Source organism: Suillus plorans (genome assembly GCF_016647745.1).
Source record: "Suillus plorans strain S12 chromosome Unknown HD556scaffold_8, whole genome shotgun sequence".
In the NCBI taxonomy this organism is placed as follows: domain Eukaryota; kingdom Fungi; phylum Basidiomycota; class Agaricomycetes; order Boletales; family Suillaceae; genus Suillus; species Suillus plorans.
In genome coordinates, this window is record NW_024537392.1 from 760555 (window position 1) to 779799 (window position 19245).

Below are 19245 nucleotides of genomic sequence, written 5' to 3' on the forward strand. Positions count from 1 at the left end.
CAATTTTTTCCATTCTCGTCAATTTATAAACAAATGCCAATTTCATTTATTCACTGCTCCTCCAGCTAACACGTCTCAAACCCAAATGCCAGCTCTCTTTCGTCACACTGGCAGTACAATCTGCTTTTTCTGTAGGTCTGCCATCAAGCCTGCACCGCCAGATCAACGATCCTTTCGTTGTCCGCACTGTGACTGTTGGAACCGCTATGATGCAAACGGCGAAATAATGTCAGATGAACCTGCCATGCACGACGAATCCCTGAATTCGAAATCTTTTGCAAAACGAGGTAAGCTTCAAATTTCTTGTTGCTATTCACGCTCTAATTTATCGGTAGCCTCTCCCAGCAAGGACCGCCTGCCATCCATGTACGGGACCGGTCAGTTTTGTCATACATGCCAGACAAACCAAATGCTCTTGGTCAACCTTCTCTCAAACTACCTACCGCCACCACATGTGGGAAGCGCCCTTTTTACACGTGTTTCCTCACACTAAACCTCATGAACAGCATCCGGACTACGCACATCGTTTGGAGAAACTTCCAGAATATCGTGAATCGTTGCACGTCCGGTATCCTCCGGTGTGTGCCAACTGTATGCCTGCTGTCGAAGAGGAGATCCGAAAGAAAGATCACATGGCTCGGACAAAGGCACTGGGCGGATGGTTAAATGACAGCAGGGGCAAGGAGAAGCAGAGACAAGTTTCGGGATCCAATAGGGAAAGGGAAAAACTTCAGACTCATTTGTTTCTGTGGAGACTAAGAGGGTTTCTATGGTTTATGACGTTAGCAGTGGCTGTTGTCGCTCACTCATCTGGTGCGCCAACACATTATCACAGTTCTAGCTTCACCATCGTATCTGATTATCATGTCGCAGTTGTGTTAAAACTCCGTTTCCCCGATATACTAGGTTACGTGCGACAGGCTCTTCCTCTTATCGCTCTGTGTAGTTTATTTTGGACTGCATGGGACCCGACATACTACTCCTTCAGGAAGGCCCGAATACAAGGTCGTGATCTGCGCGTTCGGGGCAAGAATCATTATATTGTCAGTCCATTGATAATCAGAATTTAATTTACTGACGCACTACCAGATTCTGCAAATGATCGCATGGTTCTCCAGATTGCACTCATCTATTCTTCTCTCACTATCATTGCACTCGCCTTCTCGGGACTACTTGCATCTTTCACGATATCCGGATTCATCACGAACGCATTACTACTGTCTAATATCACTTATCGCTGAGGTTCTTGTAAGTGCTATTCCACCTTCTCCCTTCTTTCGTATTTACGTGCCGCATACGCTTAGATCTCTGCTACCTCATTCGTCGCGCTGCGTGTACAGAAACCCCCGCCAATTCGCTTAATCGATACCTCTAGCCACCAGCATCTAGCCGCCTCTGAACATCCTACACCTGAGCTTTCTCCTCGTCCTTCACCTGCGCCCCACACGCGAACCGCTAGCGAACCAGACCTCCTCGCATCACTCTCACTCTCGTCACAGCCCATAATCTCTTCCAGTAACCCGATATTCGGCCTTCCTTCTCTCATGGCGTCCAACTCAACATACACAGGCTCTCAAACCAAGGATGAAGACGAGGATGACGATGCTATGGACTGGACCCCTACAGTTCCTTCTCCCGCAAAGCCGAGGAGGATCCTTAATGACGACGATGACGGTTCGTGGGTCAGGCCACAGCGCTTCTTCCCTCCAGAACGGCCGACGGGCCTGGAGTCCTTGTTCGCAAGTACCAAATTAGACGATAGAGATCAGAAACTTTCGTCTGATACCCGTCCCACGCATACGCGGACTACCCTACGTCTATTTGTAGTGCGCTGGTGGTGGACAGGTGCCACGTTGATCCTCATCCCTCTTGCGGCCTTGGGGTTCAATTTCTTGCAAGGAATGCAATCGACAAGGAATAAATTGACCTAACTCCAACTACGCCATGTAGATTACAGTATATTCATTTGTGACCTGCACAAACCGCATTTTTCATTCAGACAAAAGACGAGTACCCAACCATGCAAACGATTGCCTAGTAGTGCATGACATCAAGAACACAAGAATAGCAATGAAAGGTATAAGTACGACGGGGAAGGAATAGAAATGCAATGACTTGAGGTATGGACGCGAGGAATATAAGCATAACGTTTGTCGTCTAAATACGCATATGTAAATGGGAATGAAACGAATGCATAGCTCAGCAAGCCGATGCCATTAACTGATACGACAGAATAAAAAGGTGACCAATAGATAGCATCTCCCTGTACGAGGGATGAATGAATGCTATTCTCCGCGCCTTTTCTCCTAGCTCAATATCCGTGCGTGGCGTACGCGCCGTGGTGAAGCGGGACGCCATATTGGTCAGACTGATACTGACGCGCGTTGACACTCGGACCACGCGCGAGTTCCTGCATCATAGGCTGAGGACTGGGACCACGCGCAAGGTCAGCATAACCGCCAACAGGTGCAAGATTGGAAGGCCCTGCGGTGAAATCATGGTCAGGAATTGGGCTGAGTGTCGTTGCACCAATGCCGGCGTGGCCGGAGCCAGAGTGGAACGATGATGCAGTGGAGTTACGGCGGTTCAGACCGGGAATACCACTATTGTCATCGATATCGTTACTCGGCTGCCAGTCAATAGGTTGCATGCGACCATCGAAGCTGGAGGATTTGCCAAACTTCCACTTGCGAATAATGGTCCAAATGATGATGGAACCACCGACACTTGCAGCAATGACAATGAGGACTATGAGGGCAGCGTGCGTGATACCGGTAGAAGAAGAGGACAAAGTAGATGGTGTGGCACTTGCGCTTGCGCTTGAAGAAGCAGTGTTGGTGACAAGTATGACTGACTGGGAGGTGGGAGAGCCCGCCTGTGCAGGTGCATCAGGAGTCGCAAGAGGACTAGATTGAACACTTTGGATGGCTGATGGTGTTGACGATGTTGATTGAGTGCTCGTTGGGGAGGTAGAGGATGAAGAAGATGTCGACGAAGAAGTCAAGCTCGTCGTTGTCGTCGTTGTCGGTAAAACTTGACTAACTTGACTTTGCGTTGTCCCAACGGATGTCTGTCGGCACAATCTCAGCTGCTGCTTATGTAGGGTAAATATGATGAAACTCACTGCAGCGGGAGAAGACGAAGGGGATACAGAAGATATGGGTGTGCTATCAGCTGTAGTTGCCACTGGCGCGGACTGCGTTGCCGCAGCAGGGGTTGAAGTCAAAGGATCAGCCCCTACTCCGATGACAGTGGGACCAGGCTGAGGAACAGTGAAACCACCAATCAGGGGAGCCGGCACTCGCTTCTTGAGGAAGCGGTTGTGGCTGACTTGGTGATTCGAGTCGAATGCTTTTGCGTCCGAGGCAATGACCAAGGAAAGAACGAGTGTGACGTAGAAAAGGAGAGAAAGTTTGGGCATCTTCGCTAGATTTTGTCGCGCGTACGTGGTAAGAAAAAAAGCCTAAACTAAACCTTGGTGAGTGGAGACCGTAAAAATAATGGTCAAGATTGAGAACACAGAGAACGAGCAAATAGATGGACCAGCCGTCGATACAGGTCGTGGTTGAACAGTTGAAATAAGTCAACAAAAAGGAACCACTTTACAGGCGCGCTAGAAGGTACTCACTCGGTGAGGTAACAGTTCTCTATCCCACGTACTAGTTCCAAGCAGAAAAGACAGATTTGAAAAAAAGAGCGTGGTTGTTTAGGAGTGAAACCCTTGTGGTGAAGACAGAACGTTCGTGTGGGGGCTGTCAAGGAAACCAACTGAGTGTTATTGTAATATTGTTAGCCGTCCAGGCTAAATAAGTATCTAAAACTCAAATCGTTTTCAGACGGTATAACTACAACACGTGTCCGTCCCAATATTCAATACTCCGAAAGCGCAACGGAAGGAACGATACGTAGGTTAATCAGTGAAGCTCCGTACGAACGTGGAACTACCTATAACTCAAGAAAATTCCAATCTTGTTTGTAAACGTCTATCACCGCATAACAACAAAAGTGTCCAAGAAAAATCTGAATTAAGAAGAAGGGCTTGTCAACGACCACTGACTCAGAGGCACAGAGGCGGGGGTGGTATATGAACTCGATGACATTCCTGGCCATTGTGGATTAATGAGCACCTCCAACGTGTATGAGCCAGCAGGCAGACTGATCACCAGGACAGTCACACCATCATTAGATTGATCAGGTTGTGGGGGGGTAGGATCAGTAGCGAACCGAACAGGTTCCATGGTGGTGAATGTTGCGCCAGATGGAGGATTGAGCAATTGAACAGTGGTGGTCGCAGAACCGATGGTAAGGGTGGCAGTGAAGCCATCTGAACTGATGGCAACAGTTGCGTTGGTGTGTGCTCGCCACATAATGGAGGCTGAAGCGTTGATCTCATCCTGGATGAGTACCTGTTTACGTCCGTTGATCAAGTGAACACCGCGGGAGAACGAGGTACTGCCAGTGGTCATTAGTGCAAGTTCCTTATACAAGCATCAGCAAACGTACACATCGAAATATGCACTCGACAGGTCCGCAACGAAGTAGGCACTGGAGTCACCAGGAACATTCATCACAGTACTGGACCCTTGAACTGTAGCTGAGGTATCGTATCTGACAGTCGGAACAGCGGCGACGTTTTGGTTCTGCTGGTTGACTAAAATGGTGTTCTGGCCCTCCGTCATTTTGCGGTAGTACATCCATCGCTCACTGATCTGACTGTCATTGCTGAAGTAGCCTATTGAATTGTAGTCCCCCGACCCAAGCTCTCCGAACCAACGAACACCAAGAGCATCAACGACAAAGTCGCCGCAATCAAGGTCGTTGTGCGTCTGGTGCCCCTGCAGCGTGCCTGCTTTAACGGCAACATAAAGAGCATTCTCGTCTGTCCAGCTGGATCGCATGGAGGCCCATTGATCAGTGCTGTTATCAAAAAAGTGGTCGAGTGCTAAACCATCCCAGAAAGCACCGGTGACAGCAGGGTTGTACCAGAACATGCTCCATGGTTCAGCAGCGTCGAACTGATCACGCTGGAAAAGCTGGTACTGAGGCATGTTATACTGCTGGCCGTAGAACATCATGGAGTTGGCGGTGGTGGAATACTTGTTTGGACCACAATCACCGTAGTTGAAGAGGGAGCCGGGCCCGGACACATACATGTGGTATTGGCCGGTCAACTGAAAGGCAGGATTGACGGACAGAAGATCATATGTAGAACCAGTAGCAGTCAACAACGAAGATGCCATCTCGGCATGACCCGTAGTACCGAAGTACCAGTAGTTGGCGGTCTCAGACCATGTGCCGTCGCCCGAAGGAGCAAGAGCACAGTTCTGGCGGGCATTGGGGACGGTCAAGGCAAGAAGTTGTGCAGCGATGCCCGTGGTGTCATCGCCGAGGATGGAAAGTGCACCCATAGTAAGACCGTTGTTACAAACACAATTCCAGTTGCCCTCTATGTTGGTGTTCCACCAGCCGTAGGCAACGTTGTTGCTGTAAGCGGCAACCCCAAGATTAAGCCCGTACGTGATCATGGTGGTCATGATCGAGCTTCTCTGAGGAAGTGTCCACGCATCATACAGCCAGTCATAAGCGATAGCATAGGCTGCAGTGAGCTCAGCAGTGTCGAGGAAGTGAGCTGGGTTCCATTTCGTGGAATTATCAGGACCCCAACCGCCAGTCAGATTACCAGCTGCATTCTATAGTCGCGGGGCATCAGACATCAAGCTACATCAAAAAAGGGCAAGAAACATACCTGCAACTCGACATAGGTTCGATCCAGCCACTTCGTGTCATTGGTTAAGCGATATGCGTAGGAGAATGCCTTGATACGTTGTTTGATCTCACGAGCAGGATCTAAAATACCATTACCGCCATCCAAGAAATATGCGACGGGAGGCAGGGCCATGTACTGTGTTGCGTTGCTGAAAATAGTGTCGTTCCAACCGGAAAGATAGGGATCATTTTGGATGAGGTTGGGAAGGGAGTCCCACATGTATGCAGGAGCAATGAGGCGAGGCCTGTCAGAACGAACTTGGGTTGGGCTAGGGTTGGATGGTTGGAAAGGATCTTGCGGCCAGGCAAGATTGGTGTTGGTGGTGGAGACGAATGTAGGAGTAGTAAATGCAGCGGTGTTAGTCTGCGGAATTTAAGAAATCAACACCTCGAGGAAGATGCAGACAGTAAACAGGACTCACAGTCATTGGGTATATGGGCACCAAGTACTGGCTGTCTGTTGCTGTAGCAAAACGACCGATATCGTTCTTCGCACTGATAGCTGAGGTAGCAGCAGCGCTAGCCGCCGCCGCCGAGTTCGCTGAAGCGTTCTTGCTTGAGCGACTGCCCAAAACGCCACCCAAAACTGCGCCAACTATAACAACGACAGCGACGGGTATACCAAACTTCACCCATTTACTGACTGTCTTTTTGGGCGGTCGAGCAGGTGTAATGTACCCTGACGACTCGTTGTAGTATGGGTCTCCAGACCCGTATGGTGAACCTCTGGTCTGACTACCCAGTGCATCATAATTTGCGGCCATTGGTGCAAAACTGGCCCGAAGGTTAAGCCGAAGATGTAATAAAAGAGAGACTGTAGGTGGGGCGTTAACAAGACGAAGAAGCGAGTGTGGACGTTGGGACGTTGGAACGTTGGAAGGTGAAGACGTCGGACCACAAATTTAGACAACGGCATTACGGCTGCTAACTGCTTGCTGACGTAAGTACAAAAATACTATCATCAGATCTCCCGTACAAACACCGCCGCTGCACCCATTCCAGTTCCAATACACATAGAAGTGACCAATACCTGCATTGCATTGTCAAACATAGATAAGTTGAACAAGGTAGAATATCATACTTTTCCCTTTCTCCGATGGAGCTCATTTAATCCTGTGACAATCTGTCTCGCACCGGTGCAACGTGATCAAGGCAATTTACATCAGCTTGATGTAGCAAATATACAACGCATGGATTTGACTCATCTAGTGGATGACCAAAAGCTATGGCACCTCCGTTTACATTCACTTTCTCTGGATTTAGACCAAGCTCTCGGATGCAGTAGACGTACTGCGAAGCAAATGCTTCGTTAATCTGTATGTACCGTGATTGAGCATGCATCTCCTGACAAGTTGTCAGACTCACTTCATACAAGTCAACGTCTTCTATGCTCAGACCAGCTTTTTGAAGAACCATGGGGATGGCAAACACGGGGCCAATGCCCATCACACGAGGAGGGCAGCCTCGGGATAACTTTAGCAAGTAAATGCTTATTCTGGATATTTACCTCACCTGTAACAACAGTAGTGATATGTTTGCCTAGAATTTTAAGCCCAAGCTCCTCCGCCTTGCGCCGAGTCATCATCATGATTGCTGCCGCACCATCAGTGATTTGGCTTGCGTTCCCACCCGTCGTGCATGCTTTCCCCCACTGAGGGAACGCTGACCGAATCTTCAAAAGTCCCTCTTTTGTCGTCCCGTAACGGATGCCATCGTCCTTTGTAACTACGATCTTCCTGCGTTCACCAGTAATAGGATCTTTCTCATAAGCAGTGAATGGAACAATCTCCTTCGCAAAGTAACCGGCTTTCTCAGCGTGTTCAGCCCGTTGATATGATTTCGCCGAGTATTCATCCATAATTTCTCGAGAGATGTCAAAATCTTGAGCGACATTCTCGCTGGTCCAACCCATGGGATAAAGGCAGTCCTTAGCAGCAGCATTTACCCCAAGGGCCTCGGACTGAAGAGGAGCACCTTTGTCAGGGCTTACATAGTTAAGCCTCGCAAGATACAATCGATTTTCTTGACATACTTTTGGGTCATGGACTCGGCACCAACGGCAAGTCCAATCTCGATCTGACCAGAGCGGATTTCATTTGAGATGACGGTTGCTGCCATAAGACCGGAGGAGCAAAAGCGGTTGACGACTTGAATTGGTACGGATTCCGGAAAACCCGCTGCCAACGCCGCTTCTCTGGCATGATAAACCGGATCAGGGGTGAGTACTGTGCCTACACAGATATCGCCAACGGCACTTGGATTGACACGAGACTGAACTATTGCATGCTAAAAGGCCTGCTCGGTGATGATGAAATGTATGTATTGAATCATTCTGGATGTACCTTGAACATCTCCAACAAAAGCTCGTCCGTCCTGCCAAAGAAGTTAAATATGTATAATATCCTCAGCGACGGTTTAGACCACTCACATCGTGTCTTTCAGAGCTCCCTTCTTCGCTTTGGTCAATGGAGAACGGATGGCCATTGTTATGACCACATCATCTGGATGTTTCTGCTCCAAAGCAGTCAAGCCCGTGGCTGGGGTACCCGTCAGATGCGAAGAGAGCTGTCGCAAGCGTTGCAGAGCCATGGTAAGTAGATTTCAATTGGCTTTCCTAGGCAAACAGCAAAGTAGTAAATAAGCTATTGTGACGACGTCGACCTAACCTTACTACTTGAGCCTGGGGTGCCGTAAGCCGGAACCAATTCAGACGGAACTTCGGGAAGGCATTATGTCATGCAACTCATGTTTTCTCATGGTGCATGAATCTTCGCCGTTGTTGGCATATGCATGATATATATAACAGGGACGTTCTCACCCGGGTGCTTATGCACAGGTTTGGCATAGGTCTGTGCTTATCCGTGCTCATGCTCAGCGCTCAAGCTTAGACTCGTAACCAGGAAACTACAAACCCCCGACACAGATTACGTAATACAACAGTACTGTCGAGATACGCACCTAGGTTCGTCACACCGTCACACGCCTGGCGAATCGAACCTATTTTTCGTGACGGTCACACCAACTCTGAGGCCGTCGAACCTAAATTGTGACAAGTGGTAAAAACGCAAAAAAAAACATCTAATGCATCCAAAAGTCTTTGTACTGAGTGTTCGCAACACGTCTGCGCTTGCCACGGCCCTCAGCCTCAACCTCTGTAGACCCATCAGCTGTAGATTGGAGCCCTATCATGTCATCCAGTACCCCTCGCTCATAGCTCTCCGACTCGTTGTCCACCAGCAAATTACCCAAATCATCAGTGCTATAGCCATGAGGGACAGATGATTCACCCAATGCAATGTGTTGCAGAACCGTATCCACCGAAACATCGCTAGGATCAAGCTCGACATCTGCAGCATGCGTGAAGGGTGGCTCTACTTCTTCGTCGGCTTCGGGAGTCTTATATTGAGCCGTTTTGATGCGTTCCCAAGTCATGGTGTCGTTTTTTTGCACATCACGTAGTGCATGAAGCGCTTCACGACTGGTGAGGCTCTCGAACGAGAGATTGAATGTTGTACCAGCCTTACACTGAAAAAACGACTGCAGGAGTGTTTTAACATCCATGAGTAAAACGAGGACAATGCGAGTGACATACCTGTTTGACCACGTCAGGCTTGTTGATAGCATGGTAACCGTTGATGAGCCACTGTAAAGATCTATCACGGAGTGTGGGTAATGTTGTGTCGAGTCGGATGACATGTGCAGCTTCGTCTTTCTTCAGCAATGTCAGAGATTCCTCAACGATATCAGCATGTTGAGATCGCTTGACGGCAAGCTTGAATGGGCGTTGGACGCCAACATCACATGGCTGAGCAATTCCGGTGCAGCCGCCAGGAACAAAGCGGTACTTGATCCATGGGCACTGCTGATCAAGCCAAGTGCGAAACTGCACAGACTTGTGTACTGACCAAACATCCAGCTGTAGGATACATTCCTGGTCATCAGGAGCCCCAACGAGCTCCTTCTGCCTTGTCCAGTAGGGAACTAGAATATTGCGAACATAATCGCACATGAGCTGGAATGTTGACCAATAGGTATCGGTGTTGGAGAAGCACAGCTCAAAGCCCAAGTCTTGTGCGTCCTTGAATTGTTGTGTGGTTTTCGAGGGGAGTGAACGAGCAGTTTTGCCACAATAGATGACCTGGAATGGAAGAGCATCCCCAGAGGCAGAGATGCCAACGAGCACAGTGAATGCTCGTTTTTCTTCCTGTCCAATCACTGCGACTTGCTTGGAACCAACTTCCTCGTAAGTAGCGGTGTTCGCAGGTTGATACACGATGTTGGTCTGGTCAATGTTGACATAGAAGGAAGCATCGAAGATCGCACAATCACGGATAGTTAAGGTCAGACGATAAAATTGGTCCAGACAGAGTTGATCAGCATTGGAAGGGGTCTTTTGTGCAGCGCGAGTGGCACGACGGAATGTCCAATTGAGAGTTCGATGTACGAATTTCTTGACCCAAGACTCAGTACATCGAAATTTTGAGCCATCCTTGGCGGTGGCCTCGAAGATTTCTGGGCAAGAGACAGTGATGCGAGCAATGATTACACCACGACAACGCATTGTATCCAAAGCCACGCCAACTGCACGCAGAGCACGGAGATCTTCGATGATGGTCTTCGTGACTTCAGGATACTTTGCAAGGATGCCTGGTGGTGTTGCAGTCGTCAAGGGAAGGTTGCCCTTTTGAACACGAGCGAGGACACTGGCACGCCATACTGGCCGTGTCCCACTTTGGTCAATCCACCTTCCTATAACTTGGGCAGAAATACCATGAAAGCGGGAGGGATCGACTCGCTTAAGCTCGCGCTCAATCTCAATCGGTGACATTCCATAGCCGACACGAATGGCAGCTGTTTCGATGGTCGGCCATAAAAGAGGGCTCTGCCAGTTGACACGACGAGCCTCTGTGTCCTCCCGCTTGCGCTTCCGGCCCGAGTTACATTTTTGCATGCTGCGAGCATGCCTTCGCAATTGACGGTATGGACGTGAAGCCTCAGCAATGGTGACTGCTAGCGGTTGGGGAGTATGATCATGAAGAACAGATTCTACGGTGGGTTTCTGATGACAGGCCACGTGAGACATAAAGCACGGCGATAGGAATGAAAGTTATGCTTACCTGCTTGGCATCTTTTTCACGGGCTCGCTGTTTTCTCTTACGTTCAGCTGCCATTTCACGCTTTCGAGCAGCCTTCTCAAACACATCGAACTTTTCCTGGCAACGGGCCTGCTCCTGCTGATCCCGGTCCTTGAGCTCCCGAGTGGAAGGCTTCCAGGCAAGCTTTAAATGCTCATCGCGTGAAACCGTCGAGAAAAACTTGAACAGACCGGTGCTCAGATCTGCGTTGGTGGCACGGAGGTTGAGTTTTGGTTTTTGCTGTGGATGATGCGTAGGCAGAGTTGGGGGGGATGGTAGCTGAGTTTCTTGTATCTCGACATCATCACTGTCTGAATATGAGCTGTCATTTGGGTCGTCGTTGGGATCGGAGAGCTGCAACACATGAAGAGTGAGTCTCAGATTTGCGTCACCAGGAATGAGATATCCATACCTCGAGGTGATCATAAACGATATTAAGAAATTCCTCCATACGGAGGGAAAAAGCTCTATTGGCAGTGAACAACGGATCTTGAAACAAGGCATGCTTGATAGTGTTTAGAGCTGCGATACCACATGAGAACGAGTCGAGCTGTTTGCCGTGCTGGAGTGTGGTCGCCCGGTTGAATTTGGCAAAACCATGATAGCCCAGCCAACGATGTATGGCATCAATGTCTTCGTTAGGCCAACTCCAGCCAAGGGAGTCGGCATAGGAGATGCTTTGGTTTGTAGCATCGACCTCGATAACAGCCCAATGAACATTGTCGATATTGATGGGAAGGAGGATACGATGAAGTGCACCCTCGCGTAATGCAGAGCCAATGGTACGAAGGTGAACAAAAGCCTTGTCCGTCTCGTAGCTCTTCCACCGTTTATCGCTAAGCCGAAGGATATCTGCAAAGTCAAGAGATTCGACCGAAACAGACTGGAGGTCTTCATCCTCTGATGCTTGCATATGCTGGACCACTACAGCAATCATGCTGTCCAAAACACGACCGTGAATTGGACATGATCCTAACAGTGGTTGGAGCTCGGTGCTCCTCAGATCTGTCTGAGCACCGAATCCCTTGAGAGGGGCATCCCATGGAAGGCTCTCTAAGACATCTAGAACCTCGTCAATAATTTCCAACTCTTGTCCGTCAGTAGGAACAACATCAAATCTGTCGTAGACCCAGTCATGGGATGCGCGCCAATCACGCTGATTCTCGAGTGCATGCGACATAGCGACCCAGTATGACATGACCCACATTGGAAGCGGGTCATTGGGGAATGAAGGATGGATCACTGATTTATCTCCATCTCGAAATGCACCTCTAGCACGATTGCGAAGGGACGAGGCTGTTTGAAATGGCGGAACAGGTCGTGAAACAAAGTCCGTGGGCAACTGGAGCAAAGGGGACTGTTTGGAAAAAACAATTCTAGCAGCTGAAGCGCTGTTTTCTAACACTGTAGGCAGGTTGATAAGCAGTAATGCAGCGACGGAAAGGCTGCCCGAAGGAGCAATTGAGAACTGTGCAGGCACAGATAACACATCCTGGAATTTAGCCTCTGAGGCAACATGGAGATCAGGCATGGTGTGGAAAACTTGGATGGGAAATGTTTCAGACCATGTCCATCTCGTGGACTGAGCTATGGCTCGCTCGCCAAACATTGGAGGATCCACACTGACAAGACTTTACCATAACATAGCGAGAAGACATTGCCATGTTGCCAGACGGAAGTCAAATTAGAGACGAAGCTCTTGAGGTGAGCATCTCCAGCCGCGGGTCATGAGGATCACCGCGGCCCCTTAGCGCTGCATGTATACAAGGGAATGTGTCTACCCCAACATTGGTCGTCGAACCTAAGCGCAGTGTGTCACGCGTCACACCCCCCTGCGAACCTTCGAACCTAATGTTCATTTGGTCACACCCAGATTTGGTCGAACCTAGGTGCGTATCTCGACAGTACCTGCTGGCACGAATTCAAGATCAGTCATCAGGGAAAACTCCGCATTTTGCCAAGCGCTCGTAATCAAGTTCCAACTGATGAAACTACTCGCCATCGTTGCAATCGCCTACGAGCACCCACCATTTGTCAACCTATGTTATAACCCCATTGCAATGTAGCTGCAATACGTGCAATAGTTATACAGATATGTAATCATCAACGGAATCCTGGTACATATTGTGTCGTTCTTGCAATTCACTTGCAATCAACCTACCATAGTGTCGCGAAATTGGAATATCACTCAAGGCTTACAACACCCATAAAATCAACCTACCATAATGTCGCGAAATTGGAATGTCACTCGAGGCTTACAATACCCATAAGATGTAAACCAAATAAAACACATATTATTGAGCATATGATAGTACAAACTGACAACCATCTCGCTGGCTCTAGCTCGTACCAACTGATTCCAGCACATTGTCACGATTTTCACGGTTGACAGCCATTGGCCTGGGCCTTGGCCGTGACGCTGAAGTAGCTTGGGCTTTCATCCGAGTAGCCATACTCAACACGCCATCGTTTTCCTCCTCAAGGTCCGCAAAGTCAGCATAGATTTTGCTACATAAATATTAGGATGGTGTGAAAACGGGAGCAAAATGACACACTCGTTCCACCAATTTAACAGATCCTCTCGCTCGTGAGAATCCATGATACTGACAACCTCCAGAAGTGTGCGATAGAATGTGCGATATGGCCAGTGACCAGAAGTCCCTCCAGCGCTGAACGTCGGTTGATCGGAAAGGACGAAACAGATCTAAACAGGATTGATAAATTCATATCAGCGTACAGAGTCAAAAGTTGTCCAAGTTGCGACTCACCAGTGTGGCAATATAAGCTATGGAAGGAACAGAAACCTTATTAATCGAGTGAGTGGCTGCATTGCCTTTGCATGTGCCTGATCGTACTGAATTCGTCGCGGTACTTGGGCCGCGAAAGACGTGAAGATATCCCTATACGAAACACGCTCAGCTTTGAATTGAAACAAACGTGAGCGTCACCAGCCTTAACAAGAATCATATTCCGTAGGAAGCCATGGAAAAGATCCTCAGTATCGACTTGCTCGTCTGAGTAAAGGAATAGCGGGAAATCGTCGGGCCTCGCTTTCGTAATGCCGTCGCGCAAATTCGATCGAACGCTGCCGGTAGTTTCAGTATGCTAGAAGTGTGACAGTAAGCTACATGCCTTGAATCATTCCAGTCCAAACTTGCAGGGCACAAAAGCTTTCCGCAGTCAGGATGCTTGAAACCGAGCATGGATCGATGGTCTGGATTGTAAGGTGGTGCAAAGGTGCGCCACCGGCCAATCTTGTCCTTCATGGAATTTATGTCCTCACTGCGGGAGCCACGCCGACCAACTTCCAACTATGTCAACTGGTCAGCAAGATGTTGATCGCTCAAGAATTCACGTACCTTAGCGCTGATGATCGCAGAGCCTTGAGCTCCAAGACGCTTAATTTCGTCGGGAATACCGGGAGCTATTTTGACTAGCTCCCGGTAAATCTCATGGTGGATGTTTTGGCTGGAAAAAAAAAACGTAAATGATGGAAAGCAACCATGCAAAACGTAAGGAAATGAAAGAAAAAAAAAGGTCAACGTACATAGTGGTGTAAGCCTGGGGATCATCATCGGCGTCTCGGCCGACACCATCGTCTAGGACACTGGCGAATGGTCGCCACATCTCACCCATGCGGCCAAAGATTCGGCCTTTTGACTTGATAGGATCTGTGTCTTTTTTAATGCTGTAGACAATCAGTAGTACGTCACAACCAGTATTGCTCACGAAAGGATACACGCACGATGATTTCGTGAGATGGTTATGGTCATCTTCCGAGTCATCCGTCGGAGACTCGGACTCCTCATGACGGCGCTTGCGCGAACGAACTCGCTCTGGAGCGGGTGGCGGACTTGGAGATAATGATGGGGACAACGAGCTTTGGGCCCTAGTAGATTGACTTCGACCTCTACCTTTGGACTTCTGGGAAGCATGATGCGGCTGACGACTGCCATGACCACGAGACAAATGCCCCCGGGTCATGGGAGATTATGACTAAATGGAAGCTCTGTGAAATACCGTAAGTCTCGTAATGTTGGCTAATAGTTACCAACGTAAGATGCAGACGCTTGTAGGCACTTGGGTATGTTTATATAACAACTAAGTTAAGGTTACATTGTAATTTTTTTTGTTTGTATCGGTTTACCATTCAGCGACCTAAATATAACTCCTTACTACTCAATTGAAAGTCCGTGGCATACATTCATTCTTACTTACTTACCACCATCATTGAATCCGATTCATGCCAGGTGGCAGTACTACTGATCGCGCCACTGGGACGCCCCCCCCATGATTATACAGTCCCCCGAGCTTGTGTCCACATTGTGTACGCCTGGCTCGACTGTCACCAGAGATCCCAGGCCTGTTAGTCACACTTCAGCCCCTCTTGCCACTCTGGACGGGCTAAGGACCCCCGCCCCCCCACTCAATAAATTGTCCCAACTCAAGGCCACCCCAATTGCACTCGGGTCAGCTGTTATAAGCGAACATATTGCTACTCTAGGCGTCGGGTGCGTATATTTTGAAGTTCCAGAGATACTAATTTTGAATTGTTTGCTATCTATGCAGCGTAGATGATGTCCGCCCATGGATCGCGCGGGATATCCAGAACTTCAAGAAGTGCGATGTTGACTGTATGTTGCAGAACATCCTTAGTGACTGCAAACTTGGTACCTCTGACTCGGCATCCCTCGGTCAATGCGAGGAGTCTGCCCTACTTCAAACTTGCCTCGAGGCCGTCTTACCCCTCTGCAACGAGACCCGCGCCGCCAAGGATATCAAGGACCTCCTATCAGAATAGTGAGTTGCTCAAGTAACTGTGGCTACGAAACGAGCTTCACCACAATTCTAAAGTATTAATTCACCTGGAGAAGTTCCTTCATACGAGCCATTTGTTGGAGCTGCCAATTGTGCGCTCCTTCAACTGAGCGCTTTGAATGTGCCTGGACTAGTGGGTTCCAAGGATTCCGAAGACCACGATAACATACTGTTTCATCACAACGACAAGCCCATACGCCAAATGCACCAGGGCGTCGAGTCCTCCCGCAAGCCTGACGTGGTCATTGTCTCTTGGGACACCGCCCAGAAAGTGCAGCAAGATGGAGATTGCTATTGTAAGAAAGATATGTACACTAAGCTGGCGTGCAACAAGCCCCATGGGAACTTCCAATGGAAGAACGTTCTATCGACAGTAGAATTCAAATACACCAAACGTCGTCCAGGTCACGGTCCTCCTCCACCTTCGGCTTAAAATGTCATTCCTGCGCCTCAGAATCTACATTACATGGAGTATCCAATCGCAAAACGACAGCCGCCGCCTGATAGTGACTCCGAGTCAGAAGACGAATCGCCTATCGAACACCCTCCAAGACATGATGCTGGTTCAGAGCGTAGGTCACTTCGTTGTATTTCGTTCTTCCTCACTGACATGTTCAATGCAGTGAGACATGCGTCTGAATGAAACAAAAGTCAAAGGGAAGAAGAGATCGTGTTGAATGAGCGTAAGTCCACCTTGTTTGTTGCATCTGACTTTCTCGCTGACATGCATAATGTAGCGAGACGTGCATCCGAGCGTACTGCAGCGAGACGTGCGTCTGAGCGCATTAAAAGTCAAGGCAAAGGCGAGTGGACGTTAAAAGAGCGTAAGTCACCTTGTATGTGCATTTTGGCTTCCTTGCTCACATGCACACTGCAGCGAGACGTGTGTCCGACCGAATTCGAAGTCAAGGGAAGGGGGAATTGAAACGAAGTTCTGATCATTTCATCCAGGCCGGGTCCAGCAACAAGCGTACCAAGAAGGACAATGAGAAGGACAATGATGATACTACCACGAAGGATGATGTCAAGTCCGAAGCGAAAGCGCTCGACGCGATTGTCCAGAATGGTTTGTATGTCGCTGAGATGTTTGCGGCTCATGTCGCACGGCCTTACGTCGTCTCCTACGTAGTGGTTGGTGAGTCTGGGCTTTACTTTTCAGACTTATTATCCAATTAATGACTCTTGCCAGACGACATGATCTACATGTGGCGTTTTGATCGGGAAGATACAATTCAATTTGCTGGCATCAACTTCCTTCAGGATCTTCCCCGCTTTCTCGTCTTGCTCCTCACTATGCAGCGAATGCAATATACGCAGTGGGGCTTTCACCCTCTATTCGAGCCTCAGCCTGGATTTTCTGGCCCTGTCTATATCGACGATCCGACACTTGGCCGGGTTGACCTCACATTAGATGTCTCCAATGCGTATTCATCTCATTTTGGGCTGCGTGGACGTGCAACCACCGTCTTACCAGTGAAGAGCCAGGCACTCTCGCAATTGCTTCGGGCACGTGAGCGTCCCAATGAACCATCTGCCGTCGACCCTACTCCATCCGGTGCTGATCCTCCTCCTGATACACACCCGCCTGGTCCTCCTCATAACACAACGACCGAAATGGTCGCCAAACTCTTTTGGCCAGAAGAGGCACGCTTGAGCGAGCCTGAGATACTCGCGAAAGTGCAGGCGATCGCTGAACGTGACTCGTGGGTGAAGGGCCATGTCCCAGACATGGTCTGGTTCCATAGGTTTGATGAGACATCCACGGCCCGCATCAGAAAGGCATTAGGAATGGATCACAATACGCAGGGCAGCCGAGTCTTTTACATCATCGTATTCAGGAAGCTTCAGCCGATCACAGACCTAAGTGGGCCTGAGTTTCGCGATGCATGGTGGCAAATCATTAATTGTAGGTGTTCGTTGATTTTGTTCTAGCTATTGTCTATTAACTGTGACTCTAGGTCATCGTATACTCTGGGAAGGTGGTGTCTATCACCGTGATATCAGCCCCAGCAATCTCATGTACTATCGGCTCTTATGCGGTCGTGTGATAGGCGTCCTCAACGACTATGATTTATCATCCATTCAAGATGATTGTGCCAGAGGCAATGAGCGCACAGGAACGGTACCTTTCATGGCGATCAAGCTGCTCACAGTATCGGCCATCGACGGCGCAGTTGAGCACGTGTACCGGCACGATGCTGAATCATTCATCTGGGTTTTTGTCTGGGTCTGTCTTCGGTATAAGGATGGCAAACTCCGCCGTAAGCCCAGAGGCCGCCTCGACCAGTGGCTCAAAGCAGATGCGCCTACATGCTGCGCGCTCAAGAGCCACTTTTTGCTAATGGTACGTCATGAATCTAGGACACGACCGTCGCGATCACACCTGGACAACTGGGTACTTGCACAGGCTTTACTGACGCCTGTTGCTTCATATTATGCTCGTGTTGATGTCGTCGCACAAGAGAACATTTTCGAAACGTGGCTAAAGAAGCCTATGGAATCAATAAATACCATTTTGACTATGTTGTAACACCATGTATCAGAGTTCATATACATTTTCGTCAAAGTCTTTCTCTGAACCATCTTCGCTCCACACGTCTGAGTCCGAGTCCGAGTCTGAGTCTTCTTTGGAGACATCACCGATTGTCCGCTTGTCAGGTCTTGTTGCAGGAGGCATATAACGATCTTCGGGAACAACTTGGAGTGACTGAGTCTCGTTCGGAAACCCGGGAGGATGCATGTGTCCAATGCCGGTCCCCAGATAGCGCATCATCATGTCTCTGTCGACATATCTCATGACATAGTAATTGACCCAATCCCCTTCGTCTGAGTCGCGATGCTTCGATGGTCCAAGCAAATCCGTCGTTTTCCCTAGTGCAAAAGCAGGAATGAGATGGCACGCACGTAAGACATGACTAGGCTCAAGAAATCCGAATGCCTCATCATCTGAGTCTGGGACATAGCCAATGCGATCAAGGCGAAGAGCGCCTGGCCCACTCGCCCAGTCAGGATCACGACCAAACCACCTCACGCGCAAAAACTCCATTCGAGTAGCTTTGCGTATGGATGGATGTTCGACCATGACATGATGGATGCCAAGCACCCGTGCATACCAGTATGGATGGGGAGACACGCCATCATCTGCGGTCTCATGAGAAGCAACCATGATTGCAGATCGGTCGAGTGAATTGTTTGAGTGTATGTGAATCGTGTCTTGATCACAGTCGAACATCATATGTTGTGTAGTTGATACTGGCGGTGGCATGATTGTAAACACGGTTGTATTGGAACCCGATCTCGTCGATCTCATGCGGTGTGAATGTCGGTTCCTCGCCAACATAAACATTTCCTTTGAGACGCCCAAGAAGATGTGTCTTGAGTTGCGGCAAGAAATTCTAATTGTTTGTTAGTGTCGAGCCAATACCAGAAGTAAGTAATTACCTTGAATGCTGGATCCCCCCGATTATCATTGAGCCAGTCACCTAACCACACATATGTTCGTTGGTCTTGCGTGATATGGTGATGT

At 48.9% G+C, this 19245-nt stretch overlaps 8 protein-coding genes across 8 annotated transcripts; 3 read left to right on the forward strand and 5 right to left on the reverse strand.

Annotated features, from left to right (window-relative positions):
- The first annotated feature begins 40 nt into the window (after positions 1–40).
- HD556DRAFT_1341170 (Ima1 N-terminal domain-containing protein) lies at positions 41–1959 on the forward strand. The gene is made up of 6 exons (XM_041302101.1): positions 41–287; positions 336–454; positions 507–813; positions 874–1043; positions 1090–1248; positions 1305–1959. The coding sequence occupies exons 1-6, from the start codon at positions 86–88 to the stop codon at positions 1929–1931; spliced, it is 1584 nt and encodes a 527-aa protein (XP_041164720.1). The 5' UTR covers positions 41–85; the 3' UTR covers positions 1932–1959.
- HD556DRAFT_1341175 (uncharacterized protein) lies at positions 1960–3766 on the reverse strand. The gene is made up of 3 exons (XM_041302102.1): positions 3629–3766; positions 3125–3474; positions 1960–3070 (listed from the first exon to the last, which is right to left on the reverse strand). The coding sequence occupies exons 2-3, from the start codon at positions 3419–3421 to the stop codon at positions 2312–2314; spliced, it is 1056 nt and encodes a 351-aa protein (XP_041164721.1). The 5' UTR covers positions 3422–3474; positions 3629–3766; the 3' UTR covers positions 1960–2311.
- On the reverse strand, positions 3767–6641 carry HD556DRAFT_1341179 (chondroitin AC/alginate lyase). The gene is made up of 4 exons (XM_041302103.1): positions 6189–6641; positions 5747–6130; positions 4504–5690; positions 3767–4452 (listed from the first exon to the last, which is right to left on the reverse strand). Exons 1-4 carry the CDS (start codon positions 6528–6530, stop codon positions 4026–4028), a joined length of 2340 nt encoding a protein of 779 aa, XP_041164722.1. The 5' UTR covers positions 6531–6641; the 3' UTR covers positions 3767–4025.
- HD556DRAFT_1341191 (Thiolase, N-terminal domain-containing protein) lies at positions 6642–8430 on the reverse strand. The gene is made up of 8 exons (XM_041302104.1): positions 8195–8430; positions 8109–8139; positions 7799–8052; positions 7279–7751; positions 7132–7229; positions 6972–7080; positions 6848–6909; positions 6642–6796 (listed from the first exon to the last, which is right to left on the reverse strand). Exons 1-8 carry the CDS (start codon positions 8353–8355, stop codon positions 6728–6730), a joined length of 1257 nt encoding a protein of 418 aa, XP_041164723.1. The 5' UTR covers positions 8356–8430; the 3' UTR covers positions 6642–6727.
- Positions 8431–8844: 414 nt separating this feature from the next.
- Positions 8845–12432, reverse strand: HD556DRAFT_1438981 (uncharacterized protein; the record flags this gene model as incomplete). The annotated part of the gene is made up of 4 exons (XM_041305908.1): positions 8845–9303; positions 9359–10825; positions 10884–11255; positions 11314–12432. The coding sequence occupies 4 exons, from the start codon at positions 12430–12432 to the stop codon at positions 8845–8847; spliced, it is 3417 nt and encodes a 1138-aa protein (XP_041164724.1).
- Positions 12433–13240: 808 nt separating this feature from the next.
- On the reverse strand, positions 13241–14885 carry HD556DRAFT_1304943 (uncharacterized protein; the record flags this gene model as incomplete). The annotated part of the gene is made up of 8 exons (XM_041299722.1): positions 13241–13409; positions 13457–13605; positions 13670–13801; positions 13839–14006; positions 14030–14212; positions 14261–14369; positions 14449–14589; positions 14647–14885. The coding sequence occupies 8 exons, from the start codon at positions 14883–14885 to the stop codon at positions 13241–13243; spliced, it is 1290 nt and encodes a 429-aa protein (XP_041164725.1).
- A 306-nt stretch (positions 14886–15191) lies between these two features.
- HD556DRAFT_1438983 (uncharacterized protein) lies at positions 15192–16152 on the forward strand (the record flags this gene model as incomplete). Its single annotated transcript, XM_041305909.1, has 3 exons — positions 15192–15412; positions 15471–15701; positions 15756–16152. 3 exons carry the CDS (start codon positions 15192–15194, stop codon positions 16150–16152), a joined length of 849 nt encoding a protein of 282 aa, XP_041164726.1.
- Positions 16153–16185: 33 nt separating this feature from the next.
- On the forward strand, positions 16186–18205 carry HD556DRAFT_1502921 (uncharacterized protein; the record flags this gene model as incomplete). Its single annotated transcript, XM_041308981.1, has 7 exons — positions 16186–16295; positions 16371–16402; positions 16457–16543; positions 16597–16854; positions 16909–17625; positions 17678–18063; positions 18182–18205. The coding sequence occupies 7 exons, from the start codon at positions 16186–16188 to the stop codon at positions 18203–18205; spliced, it is 1614 nt and encodes a 537-aa protein (XP_041164727.1).
- Positions 18206–19245: the final 1040 nt, after the last annotated feature.

What these genes read in the sequence shown, in the direction of transcription:
- HD556DRAFT_1341191 (XM_041302104.1), bottom strand. Translation starts at nt 8,355, where the DNA reads ATGGCTCTGCAACGCTTGCGACAGCTCTCTTCGCATCTGACGGGTACC. An exon ending in GCCGAGTCCATGACCCAAAA is followed by an intron (nt 7,752 to 7,798) that starts GTATGTCAAGAA and finishes TAACTATGTAAG; the next exon opens with CCCTGACAAAGGTGCTCCTC. An exon ending in TATCACTACTGTTGTTACAG is followed by an intron (nt 7,230 to 7,278) that starts GTGAGGTAAATA and finishes AGTTATCCCGAG; the next exon opens with GCTGCCCTCCTCGTGTGATG.
- HD556DRAFT_1341170 (XM_041302101.1), top strand. Translation starts at nt 86, where the DNA reads ATGCCAGCTCTCTTTCGTCACACTGGCAGTACAATCTGCTTTTTCTGT. An exon ending in ACTACCTACCGCCACCACAT is followed by an intron (nt 455 to 506) that starts GTGGGAAGCGCC and finishes CCTCATGAACAG; the next exon opens with CATCCGGACTACGCACATCG. An exon ending in GGGGCAAGAATCATTATATT is followed by an intron (nt 1,044 to 1,089) that starts GTCAGTCCATTG and finishes ACGCACTACCAG; the next exon opens with ATTCTGCAAATGATCGCATG.
- HD556DRAFT_1341179 (XM_041302103.1), bottom strand. Translation starts at nt 6,530, where the DNA reads ATGGCCGCAAATTATGATGCACTGGGTAGTCAGACCAGAGGTTCACCA. An exon ending in TGCCCATATACCCAATGACT is followed by an intron (nt 6,131 to 6,188) that starts GTGAGTCCTGTT and finishes TAAATTCCGCAG; the next exon opens with ACTAACACCGCTGCATTTAC. An exon ending in TCGAGTGCATATTTCGATGT is followed by an intron (nt 4,453 to 4,503) that starts GTACGTTTGCTG and finishes GACCACTGGCAG; the next exon opens with TACCTCGTTCTCCCGCGGTG.
- HD556DRAFT_1341175 (XM_041302102.1), bottom strand. Translation starts at nt 3,421, where the DNA reads ATGCCCAAACTTTCTCTCCTTTTCTACGTCACACTCGTTCTTTCCTTG. An exon ending in CTTCGTCTTCTCCCGCTGCA is followed by an intron (nt 3,071 to 3,124) that starts GTGAGTTTCATC and finishes TTGTGCCGACAG; the next exon opens with ACATCCGTTGGGACAACGCA.